The sequence below is a fragment of the Calonectris borealis genome, chromosome 1 (genome assembly GCF_964195595.1).
Source record: "Calonectris borealis chromosome 1, bCalBor7.hap1.2, whole genome shotgun sequence".
Taxonomy (NCBI): Eukaryota; Metazoa; Chordata; class Aves; order Procellariiformes; family Procellariidae; genus Calonectris; species Calonectris borealis.
The window spans coordinates 152,696,925-152,718,363 of NC_134312.1; the positions used below are offsets into that span (position 1 = coordinate 152,696,925).

Consider the following 21,439-nt stretch of genomic DNA (forward strand, 5'->3'; position numbering starts at 1 on the left):
TTAACATGTTAGAAAAACACTGTTTTTATGCACGTCCAGTTCCAGTCCGTTGCCTGCCTTCGTGGTGAAACCCCACAACATCTCTCAGACATGACTTGTTCTTTGTGACAAATTGGGCTGCCTTCACATCAGCAGATTTAGATCTTAGTTCACATTAGTTTTGTGAATGCGTGAAAAATTATTGTTTGCCTGTCTGAGGAAGGAGAACAGAAACCTGTGATGCTGCACAGGCTGCGTGTTCCTTCTGTGTTTTGGTAAAATTCATACTGCTGTTCCTTAGTTCCCGCTGGCTGCTTTTTAACCTGCAGTTTCAGCCTCCTGAATGGAGCTTTTTGGTTTTGTGGGAATTGTTTTGGTTTACAGTTTTTCTCCTGGCTCACTTTGCATTGTTTTTTCCAATAGTGGTTAATGGCTTAAAGAAAGAAACAACAACTGGTTTTGAAAGCCTGAAGTCACTTCTTATAGCTAGCTAACCCTAAAGGTAGCTTCTTAAAGATATTGGTTTTTCAGTTACCAAACTAATAGAGGGATCTCTTGACCCTGAGCCCACTCCAGTCTGCGAACAGTGAAGTGATTATACTCATCTGAAGTCATGTTGTTTAACTGCTTGTTTTGCAGACATAGATGAATGCACAGCATCAGCAGACATCTGTGGAGAAGCTCATTGTAAAAACTTAATAAGCTCATACGAATGTCTTTGTGATGCAGGCTACAAGTACGACGACGTGAGAAAGACTTGTCAGGGTAAGCTCATGAAATAACATCATGCTAGCATTTATTATATGATTTAAAGCTATAAAAAACCCCAAAAATTTAATTTCAAGCTTCAGTAAAAGCTTTTTTTTAATCTTTCTTACATACTGGACTTCTGTTTCCCTTTCCCGAGTTGTGAGTTTGCCATTTGTGGTCATCTTTGAGTTCATTGAGTTTGCAGTCATCTTTGATGACTTGAATCAAGCTGTACGAACCAGAGTACTGAGATTTCTTGAATTTATGACAAGTACAAGACCTGATGGAAGCTCAGAAGCATCTGTGCATGTTGCTGTCTCTCTTTGTAGGACAAGAAAAGTTACAGAGCAGTAGCTGTTGTTCTTTCAAAACCTGTCTTTCGGTATTACTCTGAACTAGGAGCTTAATATGCATTGGACCCATGCACAGTTCTGCTGGCTACACTGCCTGCAAGCTTTCTCAACGGAGTAAGTTTTGAAAGTATTCCAAAACTAGCATTGTTCCCTGTCTTTTGTCTAAGTTAACGTAATGACTTGAATCACACGGCAGCCAGCCCTACCGGGCTGTAAGCGTTTATCTGTGCCTGAAGAGATCCCTGTGGGCCGTCACAATTTGTTTTCCTGCATTTGTTTGCGAAACGAATAAAAACAAGCCGAAGAAAAAAAAAGAAAATAATGAATGAGAAACTCAGCTTTTACTTGTCTGTTGAGGATCCAGCTGCTGAGTAGCATTGAAGCAAGCAGTCCCTGAGTTGAACCTGAGCTGAAGGAGCAGGAGCCAGTTAGCAGAGGCGTAGCAGAAGGGGCCTGAAGGGAGGAAGTCTTGTCTAGAAGTTAAAGCCCAGGGCTCTGAACCAGCAGACAAGGAGTTGAGCTCTTCTTCCAGCCTTCCCGCTGACTTGCTGTGTATCTTTGGGCTGCTGGAATCTGTCTGTGAAAATAGATTTGTGCAGATGCTAATTCTAACTCTTCTCTCCTGTAAAGATGTGGCGTAGGGTAAGTACTGGCTACGGAGCACTTGGCCACGCTCAAATGAAAGGTGCTACAAAACAGCACTGATAACGTTTTTTTCCCCCAGATGATTCATGTTTAAACAAACTCAACGGCTGTTTCCTCCTCTCTTCTTTGCTGATTTTGTCTAGATATAAATGAATGTGAAGAAAAGCTGTGTGAACAGACCTGTGTCAACTCGCCAGGGAGTTACACCTGTCATTGCGATGGCAGAGGGGGAGTAAAGCTTTCCCGGGACATGAACATGTGTGAGGTATGTTAGTCTTCACTGCCGTAACTGTAGAAAAGACCTTTATTTTACATTGCCATTAAGAATAACTGATGAAGCTCTGGGCCAAAGCCATTTGAGCTGAGTGACCAGCAGGAGGGAATCCTATTGGCAAGGCCAGGTGAGCTGGGGACAGTAGCTTTCCTGAAAAGAAGGGTCTCGTTAGCCTTTTTGGGAGGAAGTTCATTCCGAGTCTCTCTTCTCATGCTCCTCCTGCCCCCATTCCAAAAAGAGCATGCCAGTGATAGCCCTGCCGGCCCTCTCTTTGGCTATGAGTTACCCCTGGCTGCACAAGCTTTTCTGAGTTAGACCCAGTAGGACGGTGGGGAGGTCTCAGGGCATATGGTGTAAGTTACGGACCAGCGCTTGCACTTGACACGTTCGTCCTCCAGGCATTTGAGGTGGATGGGCTTCAGTGGCACCGGCTGCCTCTGCGGAAACCAACCGACACAGCCAGTTCTTAGCACGTCTTTTGTTGCAGGCACGACGTTGCGGTAGAAAGCCTTATGCTGTACCTTATGAGTATGATTTCGTTTTGCAACAGGAAAACATTCCTCCGAGGCAGATAGGAGGGAGGAGGGAAGGAAAGAGGAAATGTTCTCAGTACCAAAACAACTGTATCTTGAGAGTATAAACATTAAAGTGCCCTAGCCTGCTATATGTATAGCATATATATGCTACAGATGCATATATATGCTGAGAAAAGGAGGCATACTTTCTGATTCTCTTTGTGCTGTGCAAGGAGAATGAGCACTCAAAAATGTGTTTTGATTATAGAACATAATACCATGTGTGCCTTTTGCTGCTGGAAAAAGTATTAAATCCTTGTACCTGGGGAGGATGTTCAGCGGCACTCCTGTTATCAGGCTGCGCTTCAAAAGGAAACAACCAACGAGGTGAGGACAATTTAGACTGACAGTCGAATGCGCTGTCCGGCTTTAATGCATGCAATGGGGTTAAGTCATTACAATAACAATTATTCCTATGATCATCCTTATTTGTTTGGATTATGAAGTCCTGTAAGGCAAAACATTATCTAAACCAGTAATTGAGAAAGGCAGCCTTGACCACAGAGCCCCTAGGATAATTACTGAAGTACAGCAATGTATTCTTTATTCTTGACGCTATTTTAAAATCCGTCTTCACAGCTTAAGTCTTTCAGGAGTGCTAAAAAGCTAGTATGTTTTAACGGAGCTTTGTAACTGTTAGAATTGATGCTATCTGTATGGAAAGTACTCTGTGGTTTTTGAACTCTGCATAACTAACTTATTTCTTGGCACCTGTGCGGTCAGACTTGTGGCTGAGTTCGACTTTAGAACCTTTGATCCTGAAGGTATCCTTTTCTTTGCTGGAGGCCATCGAGACAGCACATGGGTAGTCTTGGCTTTGCGCAAAGGACGGCTAGAGCTGCAGCTGAAATACAACGGAATAGGCCGCGTGACCAGCAGCGGACCGCTTATCAACCATGGCATGTGGCAAACGGTGAGTCCAGACCACTGCTGAGATCTTGCCCTTTCTTGGCTTGTTCCTGATGGGCTCTGTCAAGTGCAGCTAGACTTTGTGTATTCTTGAGAAGATGCTTTTCCAACCTACCTATCCATTCAATGCGTGCCGGTACGTTATACATTCTAAGGTCAGAATGGGATATTTTTCCTAACAAATTGAATTATACTTTATATCCATTGTAAACTAGACTGCATCACTAATTCGCACAACCAGAGCAGACGCCGTGCCTTTGAGATGCAGCAGTGCCAAGCTGACTTCACCTCAGTTCGAGGCGATGCCCTCTGGGTGAGGGTTGGAAGGGAGTAAGAGGGAAGGAACTCTGTAGCTGTTCTTTGAAGGAAGTTTCCAAGGGTGTTTGGTGTATGGTGTGTGTGTGGTTGCTTTTCTTTATCCATCTGTTTGTTTGTTTGTTTAGTCACAGAGAGTTGACAAATCTCTTATGCTACAGTATCCTTTTTTTAAAGTCTTCAGGCTTGTTTGTATACAAAATAGACTATTTCCCTTGTAAAGATATTGGGATCTACTAGAACCTCTCTGTTTACTAATAACATAATCCCAGCAATCTCACGAGATGGTGCACTGCATCTTGGAGCTTGTAAGGATTCATGTTCTTGACGCTCCTGCAGAACGTCTCCTGGAGATTCTGGAAGCATCATGGGTGTTACCATTTGTGACAGAATCACGAAAAGCATCCTGTAGTATGATCTACAGTAGATTAGCAATTTATATACACCTTCTCACTTCTGCCTTTTCCTCTCCTTTCTTTTTGTCTTACTTAGTTAGATCTTTTGACTTTTAAGTTGATGTGTCTCTTGGGGAGTGGGTGGGAAGTTCTCAGCTAACTCGCATATGAGACAAATACAGATACTGGTAACTGTGAATAATTTTTTAGTTTTAAATTTTTTAGTCTAAAAAAATTCAGAGTTATACATTAAAGAAAAAAGCAAGGTGGGAAAAATTTTGTTTCTAATGAATAAATAAAGAAGTCCTTGAGTGCATTCACTGTCAACTACTGACATTTGGACATATGTTTCCAGCAGATGAGGTGATGTTTAATTCAGTTCCTTTGCTGTCAGTGAAACAATTTTAGATTCCAAAAGGAGAGCTGTAGAGGTTCAGAACGTATGACATGCTGTATCTTTAGAGGTAGGAGTAGCCTCAAGCCAGTTCTTACTAAATTTGTTGTAAGATTTGTTCTGCTAATTTGAAATATGGCGACTGTAATTGCCTGCGCAGGGAGGGTGGTGACGGAAGACGTGAAAAGCAGAATTGATACCACTGGGGTGACTTGGGAGCCACAAAAAGCAGTCGTTACCAAGCTAAACCATTCAACACGGGAGCATAATTACTTGTTAAGTGCCAGACCTCATTATGAAGTAATTACAAACTTTCCCATGTTAGTTTTGGGGGAGACAGCTGAAATGCATTTTCTTTCTTCAAGTAATAAAAAAATGCTCAAACGCATAGGAGTTAGGGGTGAACAAAGGCTGTGCTTGCTTTCTGCAGGGAGAGAAGGCAGTATGATAAAAGTAAGTATCATTTTTAGGCAAGAATTATTGGTCTCCTGCCAGCCATCAGTGTCAGGGCTCTTATCCCCAGGTGCCATCATAACCAAGAAATCGCCTGGCTGAGTTGCTGCAGCAACGCACTCCGCGCGTTTTCTGAGAGATTGTATTAAATCCCCTGGAAACCCTTCCCCAAGACTTTTTGGGACAGTGCAGACTGAGCCGTGGGTGCTGTGCGGTGCAGGCGGACAGGACCCACGCCAAAGCGGGGGGCAGAGGTGCCCCTGCAGCCGGGGCGGTGCTGCCCTGCGCCTGGGCTGAGCAGGGCCTGGCAGCTGCCGGAGACAGAGTACGGCACGGGCGGAGGAGAGAGCATCAGGCAGCGCTGGCGCAGGAGTGCTTGCCTGGAGCAGGTCGATGGCCATAGCTCTGGTGACTGTCTCCCAAAGTGAAACTGTGAACGCTGTGCCTGATATGGCCAAAGGCAGAAGGATTTACCCACAGATGAATGGCAGCAGCAGGAAGGAGCCGTCCCTTGACTTCTTGACTCACCTCTGAGGCTCGGGACGCTGCTTGCGTTGCTGGGCTGCTATTGATTTCGCCGTTCTCTGCTCTATTTTCTTATCCCTTGCCTCCACCCTACAGGTACTTTGTTCTCTTCTGCTTAACATCCAGTATCGCCCCGGTCTCTAAATGCCATTTAACGGCTGAGCGATACAACCATAAATCTGTTCCTCCATTTTATCCCCTCCCTCATTTCTCCTTGTTCCTCTGTCCGGCATGATTTTTAATTTGGGAAATCCTGTTGAGGAGGGTTTATTTCTTTTTACCTGTCTCCTTTTATAAAACCTGTAGCCACACATTTCATCTTAAGTAGGGACCTGTGTGTACTTTTCAACCTCATCTTCTGTGACAGAGGTCACAGTCCAGACTCAAATGCAGCTTGGGAGCTTTACTCTGGACTTCAGTGTACACAGGATCAGGCCCCTAGTTTTGGTTAAACCTACAACAGTGGAATTTGGAACTTGGGAGAACTTTATAGAGGTTGTGAGAAAATAGTAATTTTACTATTTAACTTTCAGCAGATGAAAAAACAATGGCTATTTAAAAGCAAAACATGAGAAAAAGCACCAGCAGTGTATGTTTTTTGGTCTCTTGAGCAAAATTTATGGAAATATGAAGGCATTTTCAAAACTTCAGGCCAATATATCTACCTAGGTATTTTCTCCAATGTTGATCTCTCCTAGTCTATTTTTAGATGATCATTCCCAGCATTGAAAACACAAACAAGCAAGCCTCAGGAAAAACTTTTAATACCGTTATTTGTGTGTAATACGGCTGGATGAAGTGGCCTGTATGAACTGATGACAGCAGAGAAAACACTCGCCTTCTGTTTGCTTTGCATTTCCAGAAAAAGTCATCATTTTGTCTTATTTTCAATGTTTAGTTTAGTACTGCTCTGAGGACAGTATGGTTAGCAAAAATAATAACCTACCTGCACTGTTAAATGTCAGAACTGAAGGTTAAGCAATCGCAAGCAGATTCGTATTTGGCTTTAACCCTGCGGCTGCCTGTAGTCCCGTCCCTTTTCAGTGCTGTCCTCTTGCTTTTCAGCAAAGAGCGGACAGGCTGGCTCTGCCATATGAGTTATCCAGGGCATGAACCCAAACCCCAAAGCTGGCTGCCCTTATGGCTGACCCTATGGGAACCCTTAGCTACGAGAACTGCCCGCCTGATTGTCCCCGAGCACACTATGGCAGGCGGCAGCTAGCTACTCCTTGCAACAGGAGGAGGGAATTACAGCAGGCTGCTAACTACCAAAAATGCTTCCCCTTTTGGTTTGGAGGGGTTGGTGGTGCACCAGCAATTAAGCTTCGAACATAAGGAACCGCAGCTGAAACTGCCAGAGGGCAGCGTGAAGTAGGCAGAATGTAATTTCCTAAACTGGAATTTGTTAAGAGCTTCCACTGGGATTAACCCTCTCTCCTATGGAAGATTCCACCGATTTGGGTTTGTTTATATTAATGATCAGAAGCAGCTAAGAACTCAGACTAACTTTTTAAAATTTATGTATTATTCCTTACTATACAATCTAATAACATTTTAGAAGGTCCTGAATTTTGGTAGCCCTGCAACTTGCAGGATTTCTTCACCGAGGAAGCAGAGCAGGGGCATTGCTGGAGCCGGCTTTTCCCCATTCACTTCATGGGGCTGCCCGCGATCCGTGCTAGGAGCAGGGAGATGGTCTGTGCCGGCTCCTTGCGGCACTCTGCACCCCGGTGCGTTATGGCAGCGGTGACTGCCACAGCGAGTTAGAGGTGTCCGAGTGAGTTTTTAGCTAGCGAGCCCGTGTGGCCAAGCCAGCTGGGCTGTGGCTGCCAGGACCTGTGGGCTTATTTTCCCACCCACTGAGTGGACTGAGTCTGCCAATGCCCAAAAAAGCCTGTTTGAAACTGGCTTGTGTGTCTCCCTTGAACGCAGTGGGGAGGTGTAGATGCCACTTTAAACAAGCAAGCTTCAGACAAGTAAATTCATGTCCTGTAGGATACAGCACGGAGCAACACACCAGGTGTAAACAGTGTTTTAGCAATATAAACCGGACTGTACTGGAATTCACAGGAGAAGAAAAAAGTTTGATATTCTGTGAATAACTTTTTCAACTATCAAATTCACTTAATCTTCATTACTGAAGACTGCAAGCCAAAGGGAGTGTCCAGGAATAAACCTGCTCAACCCTGTCATCCTTTACGTTACAGCCACAGAGAGAGAGCTCAGCATGGCTGATGGAAACAATTTTGGGGCAACTACTCTCAAAATGCAAAGAGAAAGATGCCCATGACCTGGCCTACTAGCAGGGAGAGGGAAGAACAAGTCTGAACAGCCGCTGAAATAGATATTTGGTTCTATACAGCGGCTCACTGATGGAGGCAGCATCTGGGTGTCCCAGGGAACAGAGCTATATGGAAGAGGAGTGGGGTATCTGTCATGGAGTGGGAAGAAGGAGTGCTCTGTTGAAGATAATGAAATAGGAGAGGGGCGCTCCCTTCTTCTTCTCTGCAGGAAGAAGGGGGTTGTCTTCTGCCATGGCCACAGAACGCCCCGTCGGTAGCAGGACCCAGGTCCCAAGGCGCAGAACCCGTGCTGCTGTTCAGCAGCCTGCTACGTGTCAGCTTTGTGCTTCGCCGCCTCCACTCCCTCCCTGCTTTGTAGTGCTTCTCTGTGCAGCCTGGTCATAATTAAAATTATGAAAGTTTTTTGAAATTTCAGTGGTGATAGAATCTTCCTAGAAGTAGCTCTTTGGAGACATGGAGGTAAAACTTGCAGATACCTTTTGAGAGACAAATTATTGCCTATTACACATTTTTATTACCCTCTCAAATATGACATCTTTTATTGTTCTTTTTTCAGGGGTCAGTATTCAAAGACTAGACTTAAATGTGGCTGGAAGGCTTCTGCTTTATCTTTCACTGGCCTAACAAAAGACATCTTCTTATCTGTCTTTCCAGCTTTTCCTTTCACATGCAGTTGCAATAGGAAGTTTCTCATTAATAACTCGTTATTGCATTTACATTTTGCATAGAGCAACCTACAAACGTCATGTAGTTAATCCACTCATACTTTTGTGTAGCTGTTTTGAAGTAGCTGGGCTGTCTTCACCGTTAGGGCAACCCCAGGTTGACGTCTAGAGTAGAGATTTACTTATCATGGCAGAATGTAACTTAAAAGGTAGGCAAAGAGGCTTGGGGACAGAAAATATTTCTCCATTTTAGGGATTTCACTAGTGGTGCCTGTCCTTTCGTTGAGGCTGCAGATATTAGGTTCTTTTTATACTGAATTATTCTATTTGCAATTTTACTTTTTCAGATCTCTGTTGAAGAACTCGAAAGAAGTTTGGTTATAAAGGTCAACAGGGATGCAGTTATGAAAATAGCTGTCTCAGGGGATCTGTTTACTCTAGACAAAGGACTGTATCAGCTGAATTTGACAGTAGGAGGCATTCCTTTCAAAACAAAGGACCTTATTCTACCGGTAAGTATAGCACGATCGCTCATGTTGTTTTGCATGCCTGAAGGGCTTGATTTCATCTTCTCTTGGGGTAATGTAGGTCCTTCCTGAGAGCAGTTCAGCCTGCCCTGAAACAGGTGGAATTATCACCTTCTGGATACAGCTTTCTCTCCATTGACTATAGAGGGAGCCTAAGCCAGTAGCAAAGGTGAGACTCCTGATTTTTTGATTTGTAAGTTTGGGTGAGATGTATCCCACCCTTGGCCTGCAGAATTAGGACACAGCAAAACTGGAGCACATGGCAAAGCCTTGAGAATTAATGGTGGTCGTGCTGCTTTGGAGACCACGAGTGGCCCTGGTGGGCCAGTGGGCACATCGCTGTGTGAGGGTGCCATGGGGCCACTAGGTCTGGAAAACAGCATTGGGGGCAATTTTTGTGTTGTAACCAAAGTTTGTGCTTCATGTATATTGTATCACAGTTTTGCTGCTTGCGTTTGCTGTTTCAGTTTAGTAAGACTCAAGGGAAAACAGAAGCTTATTTTTCTTTATTTCCTCCTAATTCAAGCAGATAGGGCATATGAATAAAAGTTAAGGCACCCCTTGGATGACTGCTGTGTTTCTGAAATAGCTGCTGCTCAGGCTGTTTTGAATGTCCACCCACACAGAGTTGGCACCTTGAAACCCAAACTGGCATCTCTTTATTTCTAAAAGAGGTGACAAGCTTGCGGCTCTGTGGCTGGGAGCGCAGCAGCTGAGGACGGCTCCTGTTCCTCACAAGAAGCCATTCAGGGCCACTGCTTGTCTGAAATATTAAGCTCAGGGTGTGGTCTGAATATAGGATTGAGAGCAAAAAAACTCCTGAGGTTTTTATCCTGGCTCAGACACTTAATTCTCTCTCTGCTTCAGTTAATTGGGCGTAATGGTGCTGATTTAGACGCTTTGCAGCGAGCCTTCTCTTTACATACTGTCTCACATTTTCATGCTGACATTTGGTACGGGATAACATAACTAGAAGCTGGAAGGAGCAAGGTGTGTACAGAGTGGGGTGCCCATCTTGTGGCTCAGGCACCCCTCCCTTACGCCAGAACCCAACAACTTATGCCGTGAGCGGGTCCAATGTCTTGTGTGTCATGAAGGCTGTTGCAATGACACAAAGGATATTTTTTCTTAACTTCAAGTTAGCCTCCGGCATTTACAATGCAGTATTACGGGAGTTACAAAGCTTTGGCTACAGAGCTTTAGAAGTAAATTGCACTAATGATGTGCAGCATGTAGAGGCAGTTAACAGAATCAGTACAACCAAACCAGCACCTGCATTAGCTAGTGCCCTTCTGTCCTGTGGAGACAAGCTGAACTCAGGTGAGTTTCCTGGGGAATACTGACCACTTACGTGTTTGGGGTTGCGCTATTGGGGTTGCCGCCAATTGGTTTGCATGTTCAGAACACGTCAAAATGATTTCCTCTATTTGATATCATAATGTAACTCAGGATTCCTCTGCACCTGAAATCAGTTATTCTTCGCTGAATAGTAGTTTGAGGCGTGAGATACTGCTTTATCTTCCTAGATAAACCCTCGGCTGGATGGTTGCATGCGGGCGTGGAACTGGCTGAATGGGGAAGACACCACTATCCAAGAGACCATAAAGATGAATGAAAAGATGCAGTGCTTTGCTGTAGCAGGACGAGGGTCTTTCTATCCTGGCCGAGGTTTTGCTGTGTTTAATCTTACTTATGGTAAGTACTTTATTTTTTTTATTTCTGACCTGTTGTCCTGCCATTAACCATACTTGGTTAATAAACAGTTTAAAACTTACATGTATGCCAGAGTCAGTGTGGATCGATGCAGAAAAGACTGGCAGCCGTGGATGGAGAGGGAATAGCTGAACTTGTGGTTCATAGCAAAGGAAGGCCAGTACGAATACGACCAGGACGGATTAGGTTCTCTCTGTGTAGCTCAAGTAATGGATTTCACATCCAGGCTGGTTCCAGCTCATCCTCATCATTAGGGGCTTCTCATCCCTCTGTCAGCAGCATAGGTGGTTCCAGCACTATCCACTGTTTTCTGCTAAATAGGGAGAGCTGCAAGCCATAGTGCTATATGTTGAGTTTATGATGGACAGAAAATCAATATTGTCTGTAGCAAAATGCCCAAGATCGGATTCACTTTTAATCATTGGGTGGTATTAGTTACACTTGGGACAAACATAAGCGTATCCCTGATACAAGCTGAATGAAATTGGCCTAGATACAGTAATAACAAGTTTCAAACCAAACTTGGCCATACTAATTTAGCACTCAGAAAGACACCTTTTCTTTATTCTGGATTATTCTGTTTGTTTATATGTGTGATCAACTGTCAGTATTTTTAAACCTACACAAATGCCAACCATCTATTTTAGTTTTGTGTGCAATTCCTCCTCTGCAGAAGCCTTCTGTGCATCATTATGTGGATTTTTCTGCTGTGCCATTGTAAATTGGGGAGTATCAGGTGTCTGTCGTCTCGTTTACCACATGGGTTCAAAAGCTGCGAAGTAGAGACAATGCAGCATCTGAAGTGCAGATGACAGCACTCAGCAGAGATGAGTCCTCAGCACCTGCATATATATTCTTTATATATTCTATATATATTTATATTCTTTTTTCTACAAACAATAATCCTCCTTTTTTTGGCTTTGTGATGGTAAGCTTTATAAAGAAGTTATTTATTGTATTTCAAGATGTGGTGAACCAGCATAGCTAATACTACTATGGAGGGAGGTTGCAGAAACAATATTGAAATCTTTCTTTGTAGCCAGCATCACTTTTTAAATTACAAGGGCATTAGGCCAGTAAGAAAGATGCTGGAGAGTTTAATTCAGAGTTCAGCAGGTGAGATAAAACATCCCCTGCTTCTGAGAGGTTGGTGATGAGGAAGTGATTAGGTAGGTGATCAGTGTAGTACGCTTATACCCTTTTCCAGTTTAACGCAGGCTTTCATAGAAATGTTTACTGTATTTCAGATTTGGACTTAGATTCCTCAATGATCTTTGGACAGTCAAGAATGATGCTAAAATTGGGTGCCCTATCTTGCAGCAGTTCTTTGAATGTGTTGGACTGAGAGCCATGGAAATTTGAATCTCTCTTTGTGATAAAAAAGCTTAACCTTGTCCTTTGACATTCCGAAAGGCAGCAGAATGCAGGAGGCAATAAGAGGAAACTGATGCCATTTTTTTGGCTGATTCTATGTTCAGGTGCTTTGGAATTCTTTTTTTTTTTTTTTTGAGTAAAAGAAGTGTGGCAGTCCCTCCATATGCTCATCCATCTATCCTCTTCTTCAGACAGAAATTGCACAGCCTGCCCATTTGACCTGTTAGTTCTATGTTTGTCATGCTGCGCATTTCTTTTTCTGTAGTGCAACCTTCTTCTGGAAATGACACCAAGACAAGTTGGGAAATAGAAGTAAATGCTGCAATTCAACCAGCGACAGATACTGGCGTGCTGTTTGCTCTGGTTACAGAAGAAGCGTCTGTCCCTTTATCACTATCACTGATTGACTATCACTCCACAAAGAAACTGAAACAACAGGTACAGACTTAAGCGTTTTTGTAGAGAGGGTTCCTTGCTATTTCCTGGGCACTGAAAGTCATTCTCAGAAATGGTTGTCAGGTTTGCTGCCTGCCTGCCTGCTTATTTGCACCCACCGGTTCAGAACATGGTCTGAGACTGAGGTGCTCAGCTGACACCCAAGTTCTGCCTCTTACGGGTACGTGTCAGACACTACTAGGGAGCTCTTTGCCAATGTCGTCTAGGTAAAAAATGGAACTGGTCTCTTGAATGCAGGCATATTTTGTTATATTTTTCTGGCAGCTATTTAATGTCATAAGCAAATAATTTCCATTCTCTGGAGCTCATCAGTAATAGTCCTGAGGTAGTGAAGAGACAGGCTTAGGTGTCACTCCAGGTGCTGTGAAAGGCCAGTTATGATGGAGTGCTGAAGCGACTGATTTAATGGTATTCATAATAAAGGGCTGGATTCTGGCATTACATGAGTGTAAATCAGGAATGATTTCACTAAAACCCACAAGCCCACTTTTCATTTTTAGTACAGCAGCTCTAGTCTATTTGGTTCCAGTGCAATATAACAACCTCTGTAAGACCCATTAAGAATTCTTTTTGAGAAGACAGTGCTTATGACTAAAAATTAGTCCCACTGGTTCACTGTTTTTTTGTCTATGCAAATGAGCTCAGAACACGATCAGCAATAGTAATAAGGCTAATTCTCTGATCGCTCTGCAAAATGTTTGTAAGCAAGGCCTCAGTGGGGTCATCCTGATCTTGGATAAGTGTGGCTAGGTCTATTTCTGCTCACTGCCTCTTTTTTCTCCTTTCCCCTGCCGTCCAGTTTATCATCGTGGCCTTGGAGAACACAGTTGTCTCCAGACTGGCAATAAACCTCTGCGATAAGAAGGAACACTCTGTGGATATCCTCCTCAAGAAAGATCACTTATCCCTGAGGGTAGATGGGGTAGCAGGAGAGAGTGAACTAAGCATCGCTGAGTTAGAGGACAGTCTGTCCATCTTGGAGACCTCTTTGCAGTCAACAGTGAAGACATACGTGGGAGGATTGCCAGGTGAGCATCCAGTTTTGTAGCATGGACTACAGACTCCCAACTCACCTTGCTGAGCTGGCAGTCAGGAAAACTGCCTCCGTTCATTTAAGCTGGGAGCCTCCTTCTCTGTTTCTGCTTGAGCAGGCTTTGTCTGCAATGCAGGCATATGATCTTAACAGATGTGAGGGTGTGCTTGACAATTATTTTTTTTCTGGAACGATTGTGTCCTTCTGAGGACAGCTGGAGGCAAAAATAGAAAGGAGCTTTTGCTTGGTCAGCAATAGGAATGATTTATCTGAAGGATAGCTGTAAGCAGGGTCATTATCTTAAACCTGGTAAAATCCATAGGAGCTGGACCACAGGCTCCTGCAGTGCTTCATTAATGTAATGAACATGTGTGAGCACTCCTTGAGGGGAGTACCAGGGCCTCTGTTTTGACTGAAGCTCGGGAAGCCCAGTCTGGTGATTCTCCCTGGCTGATATTCTCTTGGAACTGATCACAGCACTACGCAATTAACAGATTTCCTCCCAGCAGAGGGTACTTAGGGCACAACCAAGGGGCTACCACCATTTATAGTTTTGCTGGCTTTTCAGCAACAGCAGGGCTTCTTGTGGGAGGTCAGTTTGCTCGTCTATTCTGAACCTGGAAGATCAAACTTTCATCTGAATGATGAATTTTGGCCAAGTTTGGGGGTTTGTTTCTTGTTCTGGCTGAACTGGTTTATCAGTCCCTACTGCTGAGGAATGCAATTAAGGAACCACTTATGTCTCTGATGCACAGCAGTACATCCTATTTTGTTGCCAGCAGCTAAGCAAAATCTTGCCCTTACTTGCCCAGGCAAGGGAGGGACAGCAATGTTGGCCTCTTGGTAGGTGCTGAAGCAGTCAGGCTGGAAGAGGGTGGCTGAGGTGCCATGTGTGCCAGGACACATGGCGTGACTGTTCCCACCATGAACAAGCGTTTACAGAGTATTTATGCCAATGATGTAAATGGCTCCTAGTCACACCTCAAAGGGGGAGGCCACACACTCTGGGATGTTCACACACTGGCAGGAACAAGGCTGAATCCTCAAATGTGACATTTTCCAGTGTCAGATTGAATTGTCCGAACTGGCCATTGCACAAGCAAGAGAGGTCACCTGCTTTATTTCAAGTAGCTCTCAAACACGCAGCAGAGACTTTCACAGCTCAGAAAACATTCCCATTCTGTCGCTGTCCCAAGTTCTCTGGGGTTCACTTAGAATAACCGTGCTGAGTGAAGCACAGTTTTTAATTAGCCAGAACTAAGGGTGAGATATCATAGCCATGGCTGTTTAGACCCAGCTGGCGTCTATAGGTTTAGCTACTTTCCCCCTTTGATCGGTTCTGCTCAGCAACGGGAATTTCTGCCTGTGGTCTGCTTTTGCCATTGAGAGGAACCCAGCACTTGCATTGAGAAACCTCGTCTTTTGCCAAACAAATAAACATTTCAGCACTTTGGTTGGATTCATCACTCTTGGTTAAATAACTATACCAAATGGTCAGATCCAAGTGAGTTTGGTTCATTCAAATTTTGAAAACATTACATGGTTTTTGGTTTTTCCCTGCTTCCATACCCTGTGGAAAAAAACAAAGTAGAGTGGTCACACTTAATGTCGTTATTCCACTTGCACAACTAAAGAAAGAATTCTGGGTCAAAATATGTAATATGTCCCATCCGAAGTACAGCTGATATTGCAGATGTGGAAGAAACATTATTTAGAGTTTTGAGAGGTAAGAGGGAACATATACGCATTTTCTATGGTATTTTCAGTTCTGGTAAATCCTAAATTATGTAATTTATATAATGCATAGGTGTTTTTCCAGGCAGTATGTATACCATGAGGTGAAGGAGCCTTTAAACAAGGCTTCTGAGTCTTTACAGGACCACATTTCAGACAGATCCATTTCTAGTCATAACAGAAGATTAAACATTTGACCTGATTTGCAGTTATAATGCAAAGAAAATCTTTTTTTTTTTAAACTATTTTTGGTAGTATCTTACAAATCCATCTCAAAGCCCACACTGTCTTTCAGTCAGCCCTGTGGCACACGTAACAGCAATCTGCATGATTCCTTAGACGAGTGTTCAAGCCGTGAAGCCAACACTGTCAACTTCTTCTGAGTCAAAACTTGGTTTACATTCATGTGAGGTACTATAACACAGATGCCCCCTTCTCTTAAGCAGACTTCACAGATAAAATTTGGTAAATGGGGAGGAATAGGAAATAGCTAAAATGATTAGTTTAAGCAACTACCAAGCAATGGTACTTTTCAGCCAGGAAGCTGAAAAATTTACAGTCTCTCTTGGTGGCTTCCAGATCCCACACAAATACTCTTTTCTCTCCCTCAGTCCCAGAGTCTGTCCTCAGCCTGAGCTGTGTTTGACCATCAGCTTCAAATTTGGCCCTGCGTGTCTCCAGGCAGAACCCTTTGAATTGCATGTAATCTCAGGTCAGCAGGACAACCTATTGTTCAAGTTGTCCTTGCTTCCGTGTAAAGATAAGGGGTTTACTTAGCTACCTGCATCACTGTGAAGTTAAATAATCTTTGAGACGTTCATTGCTTTCCATTGCACAACCAGCTTGCCTGGGTCGGCTTTGGGTTGTAAATAGACAAATAACCTTTGGGGAAGGGTAGAGGACGCAGTTCACGTACATTTTCATGTTATTACTTTATTACATGAGGGGTTTTTTGTTTATTTAAGGTCAGTTTGTATATAATGTTACAGAAGTTAGTAATAAGATTGACTAATTTTCTCTAGTCTGTTGGATTGTACTTAGTGTCTTCTTCCTTGCTATTTGTTTTCTGCCTCTGGTAAACTGATCAAAAGTATGTCACCAGTGGATCTCCATAGAAAAAATTAGTCTCGTTAGTCTTACCAACTCAATTGCGGGTTCAGCCTGGGAGAAGGGCTTTTGTGCACGAGGGCAGATGGCGTTTTCCCCACATCTGGGATTGTGCTCCTGCCTTCTGGTGAGAGGGGCGGGGGGGGAGGTAGAAATCCCAGAGTTTCTGCTCTCCCAGAGGAGAACTGGAATTCATTGAAGTGATGCTCATCTGAGCATAAGTAGGGCAGGTATTTATTCAAAACCGGCCATCAGAGATGTTTGCCTCCCCTTTCACACAGACGTTCCTGTGACTTCCACTCCCGTCACCGCGTCCTACCACGGCTGCATGACCGTCAAGCTGAGCAACAAGGCACTGGACTTAGACGAGGCCCTCTACAAGCAGAGTGACATCACCTCACATTCCTGTCCTCCTGTCGAGGCGGGTCAGTAGGTACCACTGCAATGCGAAAGTTTTATATTCAGAAACTTTCAATGCTTTTCTTTTTTTTAAAGATATAAATTATTCAGACCTACCGCACTGCGTGTATAGTTTCTCTTAAACACTGAAGTTATGTAGGAGCTACTGATCCTTATGTCAGATTGATTATTGAAATACTCCTTTGCTTTGAGGTTTAAAGGTTGTAATATATTTGTAAATAGTTCAGAAGACTAATATTAAATAAGCCAAAAGTACAGAATATACCTAAAGTGAGTGTTATCTTTAGACTGTAAGAGACAGTTTTATCTGTAATGTGGAAAACCTGGTAATATATGAGTGTGGACTGGAAGAAAAATAATAATTCTGTATTATTTTTTATTACCAAACACTGCTTTCTGATTTGCAAAATATGAGAGAATAAAATATTTACATACAAGTTTTTAATTTACCTGTACTGAGATTATTCTGTTATTTGGAGATAACGACTCAGGCTATGCCTGATGTGGAGATTACACTAGTGGGGGATTTTTTGTTTGGTTGGGTTGGTTTTTTGTTTGGAGGTGGGGGGTTTTATGCGCTTATGTCAGTATTATATATCTTCTGGGCTGGAGAGCGAATGGTTGCTGCTATTCTTATTGCTAGAGTTTCTCTTTCTGGGACCACAGATAGAAGACTCAGTTGTGACCTTTAGAAAAACTCGGTCCACAGAAAACAGACAACAAAATTGGGTCAGCAGGAAACAATTAGAAGAAAAGACTCAATAAGTTGAAACCCATATGGCTTTTGTGTCAATAACCGCTGAATCAAATGATGAGGTGTCAAGAATTGGGGAATATTATCTGGCGATGACATAGTTTTGCCGCTTAATTTTTTGGTTGGCTCATTCACTGTGAGCCTAGTGGGAGCAGAGGGGCTTGAGACTGCGAGAGTTAGCCAGGCCGAATTGCAGAGTGGTGAGAATATGCGGGGGGGTTGACTCGGGAGAGGCTGTAGAGCCATAAAGTGCATTCAGCTTTTAAGCTAACTTTGTGAAGTTGGGACGGGCTTTGCCAAGCCTGCTTTGAGAACTTACATCTTGCTTTATTTGGTCCTTGTCTTGCATCAGATTAATGAACTGAGAAAGATAGGTTATACGCTGTGGTGGAAATCCGAATACTGGGTGGCTAAGGTTACCCCACGCTTCAGAGGGTTAACGTGGAAAAGGTCTAATTCTGCAAGGTTTTTTATAAATTGTTCCTTGTCATTCTACATCATGTTTTGCCTAGTCAAATACGGAGATGACAGATTAGCCTAATAATCCACACGTGTGACAACATCTGTGACCAAGCTGTGGAGATATAACAGAGGAAAGGATGGAAGAGGGGGAAGACTATCCAAACGTATTTTCTGGAAAGGATCCCTGCTTTATTTAGCAGAGAAGAGAAGGTACTCTCTTAGCCATTAGACAGCATGACATCATAGCTCTGTATCGTGACCAAATCAGTCAGCAGTAATGCAGTAGGGCAGAAAAGACCAGAGCTTTATCACTTTCAACCAACCTATTCTTCACAATTACAGAAGGACCTGTCAAAAGACTCTTTACACTCAGGTGTGACCAGATGCAAGTTTGAGAGGACAGGTGCTCACTAGACAGTAATAACTTACTGGCGGAACGTGCATGGATAGGAAAAGCCAGAAGTAGTTCTATGTTTTTGCTTTTTTTATTGAGCAAGGGAAACCATGTTATTCCTGAAAGTGCTTTCTATTAGAGTTGATGACTCTGGATCAACTTGTGATATGATGGAGAACCCCAGAAACATTAGTTTAGTATCTCCAGTGAGAGCCGGGAATCCTGAAGGTACTGTGGTTAATAGCACTTCCACACTGCTGTCTTTTGTTTTCTGTGTGTTTTTCATGGTTATTTTAGGCCTTTACCAAAATACATCCCCCATCTTTTTAACTTGGAGTAGTTCTAACGGAAACAGTACAAACTTGGAAGACACCTACTATTTTTTAAACAAAGTAGAAGAAACAAACCCTGGTTTACTTTGTTCTTTTCAAAGGAAGCATGTTAGCAAAATAGTCTTGTCTGGCATTTTTGTATAATTTCTGTGGTAGTTCCCAAAAAACTACCATGTGGCATAAATGAATCACAAACATGTCTGACCTTTGTGTTAATGTAAGTGGTACTATTTATGAGGCCAGAATTATTTTGGATCCTGGAAACGTGAATCCTGTGGTACAGTGTGGTACGCTGCAGTTTCAGACAACGTTATGTGAAAAAAGAGTATAATTCCATTTTCTAAACCAATCTAATTCAGAGCAAAAATTTCTCCCGGACTGTGCATATGTGTGCATGTATGCAAAGATATTTTGCACAGACCACAACACCCCCAAACCCAAAATGTGGTTTAGAAGAGAAAGCCAGAGTTTGTAAGTCTGGAGAATTACAGAAAGCGGGGGTCTTTTGTGTCAAGCTGGATTGTTTTTAATACCCTACAGCAGTACCATGCTGGAGGAAGAGGCAGCTGTTTTTATAAACCATTGAAAAGAGGAAAAAAGTGATAAGCATTCTTTCATTCCTCCTCAGTCACGGTGCTTTGACCCAAGAGAAATATTGATTTCACTTTTGTTCTGTTAGCTGTCTAGGTGCTCAACTCAAAGGGAGCAAGTCTGTTCTGGGCTTTGGGTCCCCAAAATGAACCCCGGTGGTCCCCCTGCTAGTATTCGTAGGGAGTAAAAAGAAGTAAATGTGTAGTTCCACTCATTTCATGATCAGGGTGATTGTGCTCTTCACAGCATGCATTTGCACAAGAACTAAGCATTTTGGATGCATTAAATTCATGTTTAAAGGAAAAATAACCGTCTCCTCTCTGACTTCTGTTTCTCTTAACCGGGTTCATATAACTCACCTTGTCAACAATACACGTAAGGCACCTTGTTACTGATGTTAACATTGCCGGCCTAAAACTTCGCATCTCAGAAAATCCTTCTTAATTGAACAAAACATGATTTTTACTGTCCATATAAATTAACCTCTGATTTTATGTGTATTCGTACTGAATCTGCTTTTTAAATATAGAGGTACAACACATAAATTAACAAATTTCTTGAAAGGTGGAAAACGTTATGTAAAAGGCCGATCATTCTTTGTTCTATTTTCAGCTGGTCTGATGGTGTCACTTCCTTTCAAAGGAAACTGTCAAGGAGGCTGGTTTTGTTTATATAGGGGTTTTTTTATATTTTCATAATATGAAGCAGCTGCTTAAAAAGTTAATGAGAAATACCTTCCTTTCCCTGCTTTGCTCTTTGGCCTTTCAGGAAATTTCTATAGCTTCATTGCTGTCTAGACTGTAAGATCTATAGAGCAAGCAGCACCACCACCCTTCCTGCAGGAGCGAAATGAAGTGAAGGGATGCAGCAGTCTGATGGGTTTTCATGCTGGTACAGCCACTCCTGCCTGGAAATATGGCAGCCACGTGCTAAGAGGGATCCCAGCTAATGTGATGCACAGCGAGGGGACAGGGTGCACACGACAGGGACAAGACTTTGTTCCTGTCGACGGCACTGCTACAGGTATTGCTGCTTAGCATTGTCAACGTATTTTTGCCTCTACACAATAGGAGAAAATTAAAAAAAAAAGAAGGAATTCTGATCCTTCATCCGTTCTGTTTCAGTTGTCATAAAATGCCTGGATCAGGTCTTGACCAGTTTAAAAATAAATAACTGGGGTTTAACAGAGTGGTTTTGGTTGTGGTCCTCTTTTGACTAGAAAGGAATTAATTTGAACACTGAAGCGCAGCTTAAGTACCTGTCTGGAAATTGCATCTTTAGCACACTGACATGACGTTTTAGTACGCAGACTAGACTGGCACAAAGTTCAGATAAAATAGTCCCAATAAAACTAACCTTTCTGTTTGAAACTTGAAAGAGGGAACTATTTGGCAGGGTACTTTTTCCTCTGTTCTTTTGTTTTCCTGTCCTTACAAATATACACAGCCTTAGGTACAGTATAAATACACACAGTCAATTTTATTGTAAAATAATTGCCACACTTTTTTAATTGGTACAACACTTTCACCAAAAAGGGTTATTAAATAAATACGACAAGCAAACAAACACCTGGTCTCTTCCTACCCAAAATTATTGACTCGGAGAACTCTAGACTACCCACTCAGACAACACAGGCTAAAACCCCTCTATACGGGTTTATGAGAGCAGAACATATATCCGGGCTGCTTTCTTCATTTCTTCTCTTGAAGAAAAATCATTCTCCAGTAGATGGAGAAGGAAAAAGTTCATGCTTATGGTGGCCAGAAAGCAATACTGCATTTGACTGCAGGCAAACTGGTGGTGACTGGTCACCCCGCCGGTGATGTGCCTGCCCTTACATTTCCAGGGTTCTGCTCTGCTCACAGTGAAATGCGGGTAAAAGTAGAGTGGCCGTAACACACTCTGCAGTGGGTTCCTTGGGAAGTCTAGCGCCTGCACAGCACGGTTTCCAGAGGTTTTTAAAAACAAAATAAAAGCCTAACAGCTACCTAAAATAAATTATTTGTT

General features: G+C 42.9%; 1 protein-coding gene across 1 annotated transcript in view; it reads left to right on the forward strand.

The window, feature by feature from the left end:
• Nucleotides 1-17,342, forward strand: part of GAS6 (growth arrest specific 6) — a 43,166-nt gene extending 25,824 nt beyond the window's left edge. The window contains exons 7-15 of the mRNA XM_075136540.1: nt 619-744; nt 1,871-1,992; nt 2,785-2,903; nt 3,300-3,489; nt 8,883-9,047; nt 10,589-10,757; nt 12,415-12,587; nt 13,405-13,633; nt 16,761-17,342. Coding sequence (XP_074992641.1) covers nt 619-744; nt 1,871-1,992; nt 2,785-2,903; nt 3,300-3,489; nt 8,883-9,047; nt 10,589-10,757; nt 12,415-12,587; nt 13,405-13,633; nt 16,761-16,912 — 1,445 coding nt within the window. The 3' untranslated portion in view covers nt 16,913-17,342. The remainder of the gene's footprint in view (nt 1-618; nt 745-1,870; nt 1,993-2,784; nt 2,904-3,299; nt 3,490-8,882; nt 9,048-10,588; nt 10,758-12,414; nt 12,588-13,404; nt 13,634-16,760) is intronic.
• Nucleotides 17,343-21,439: the final 4,097 nt, after the last annotated feature.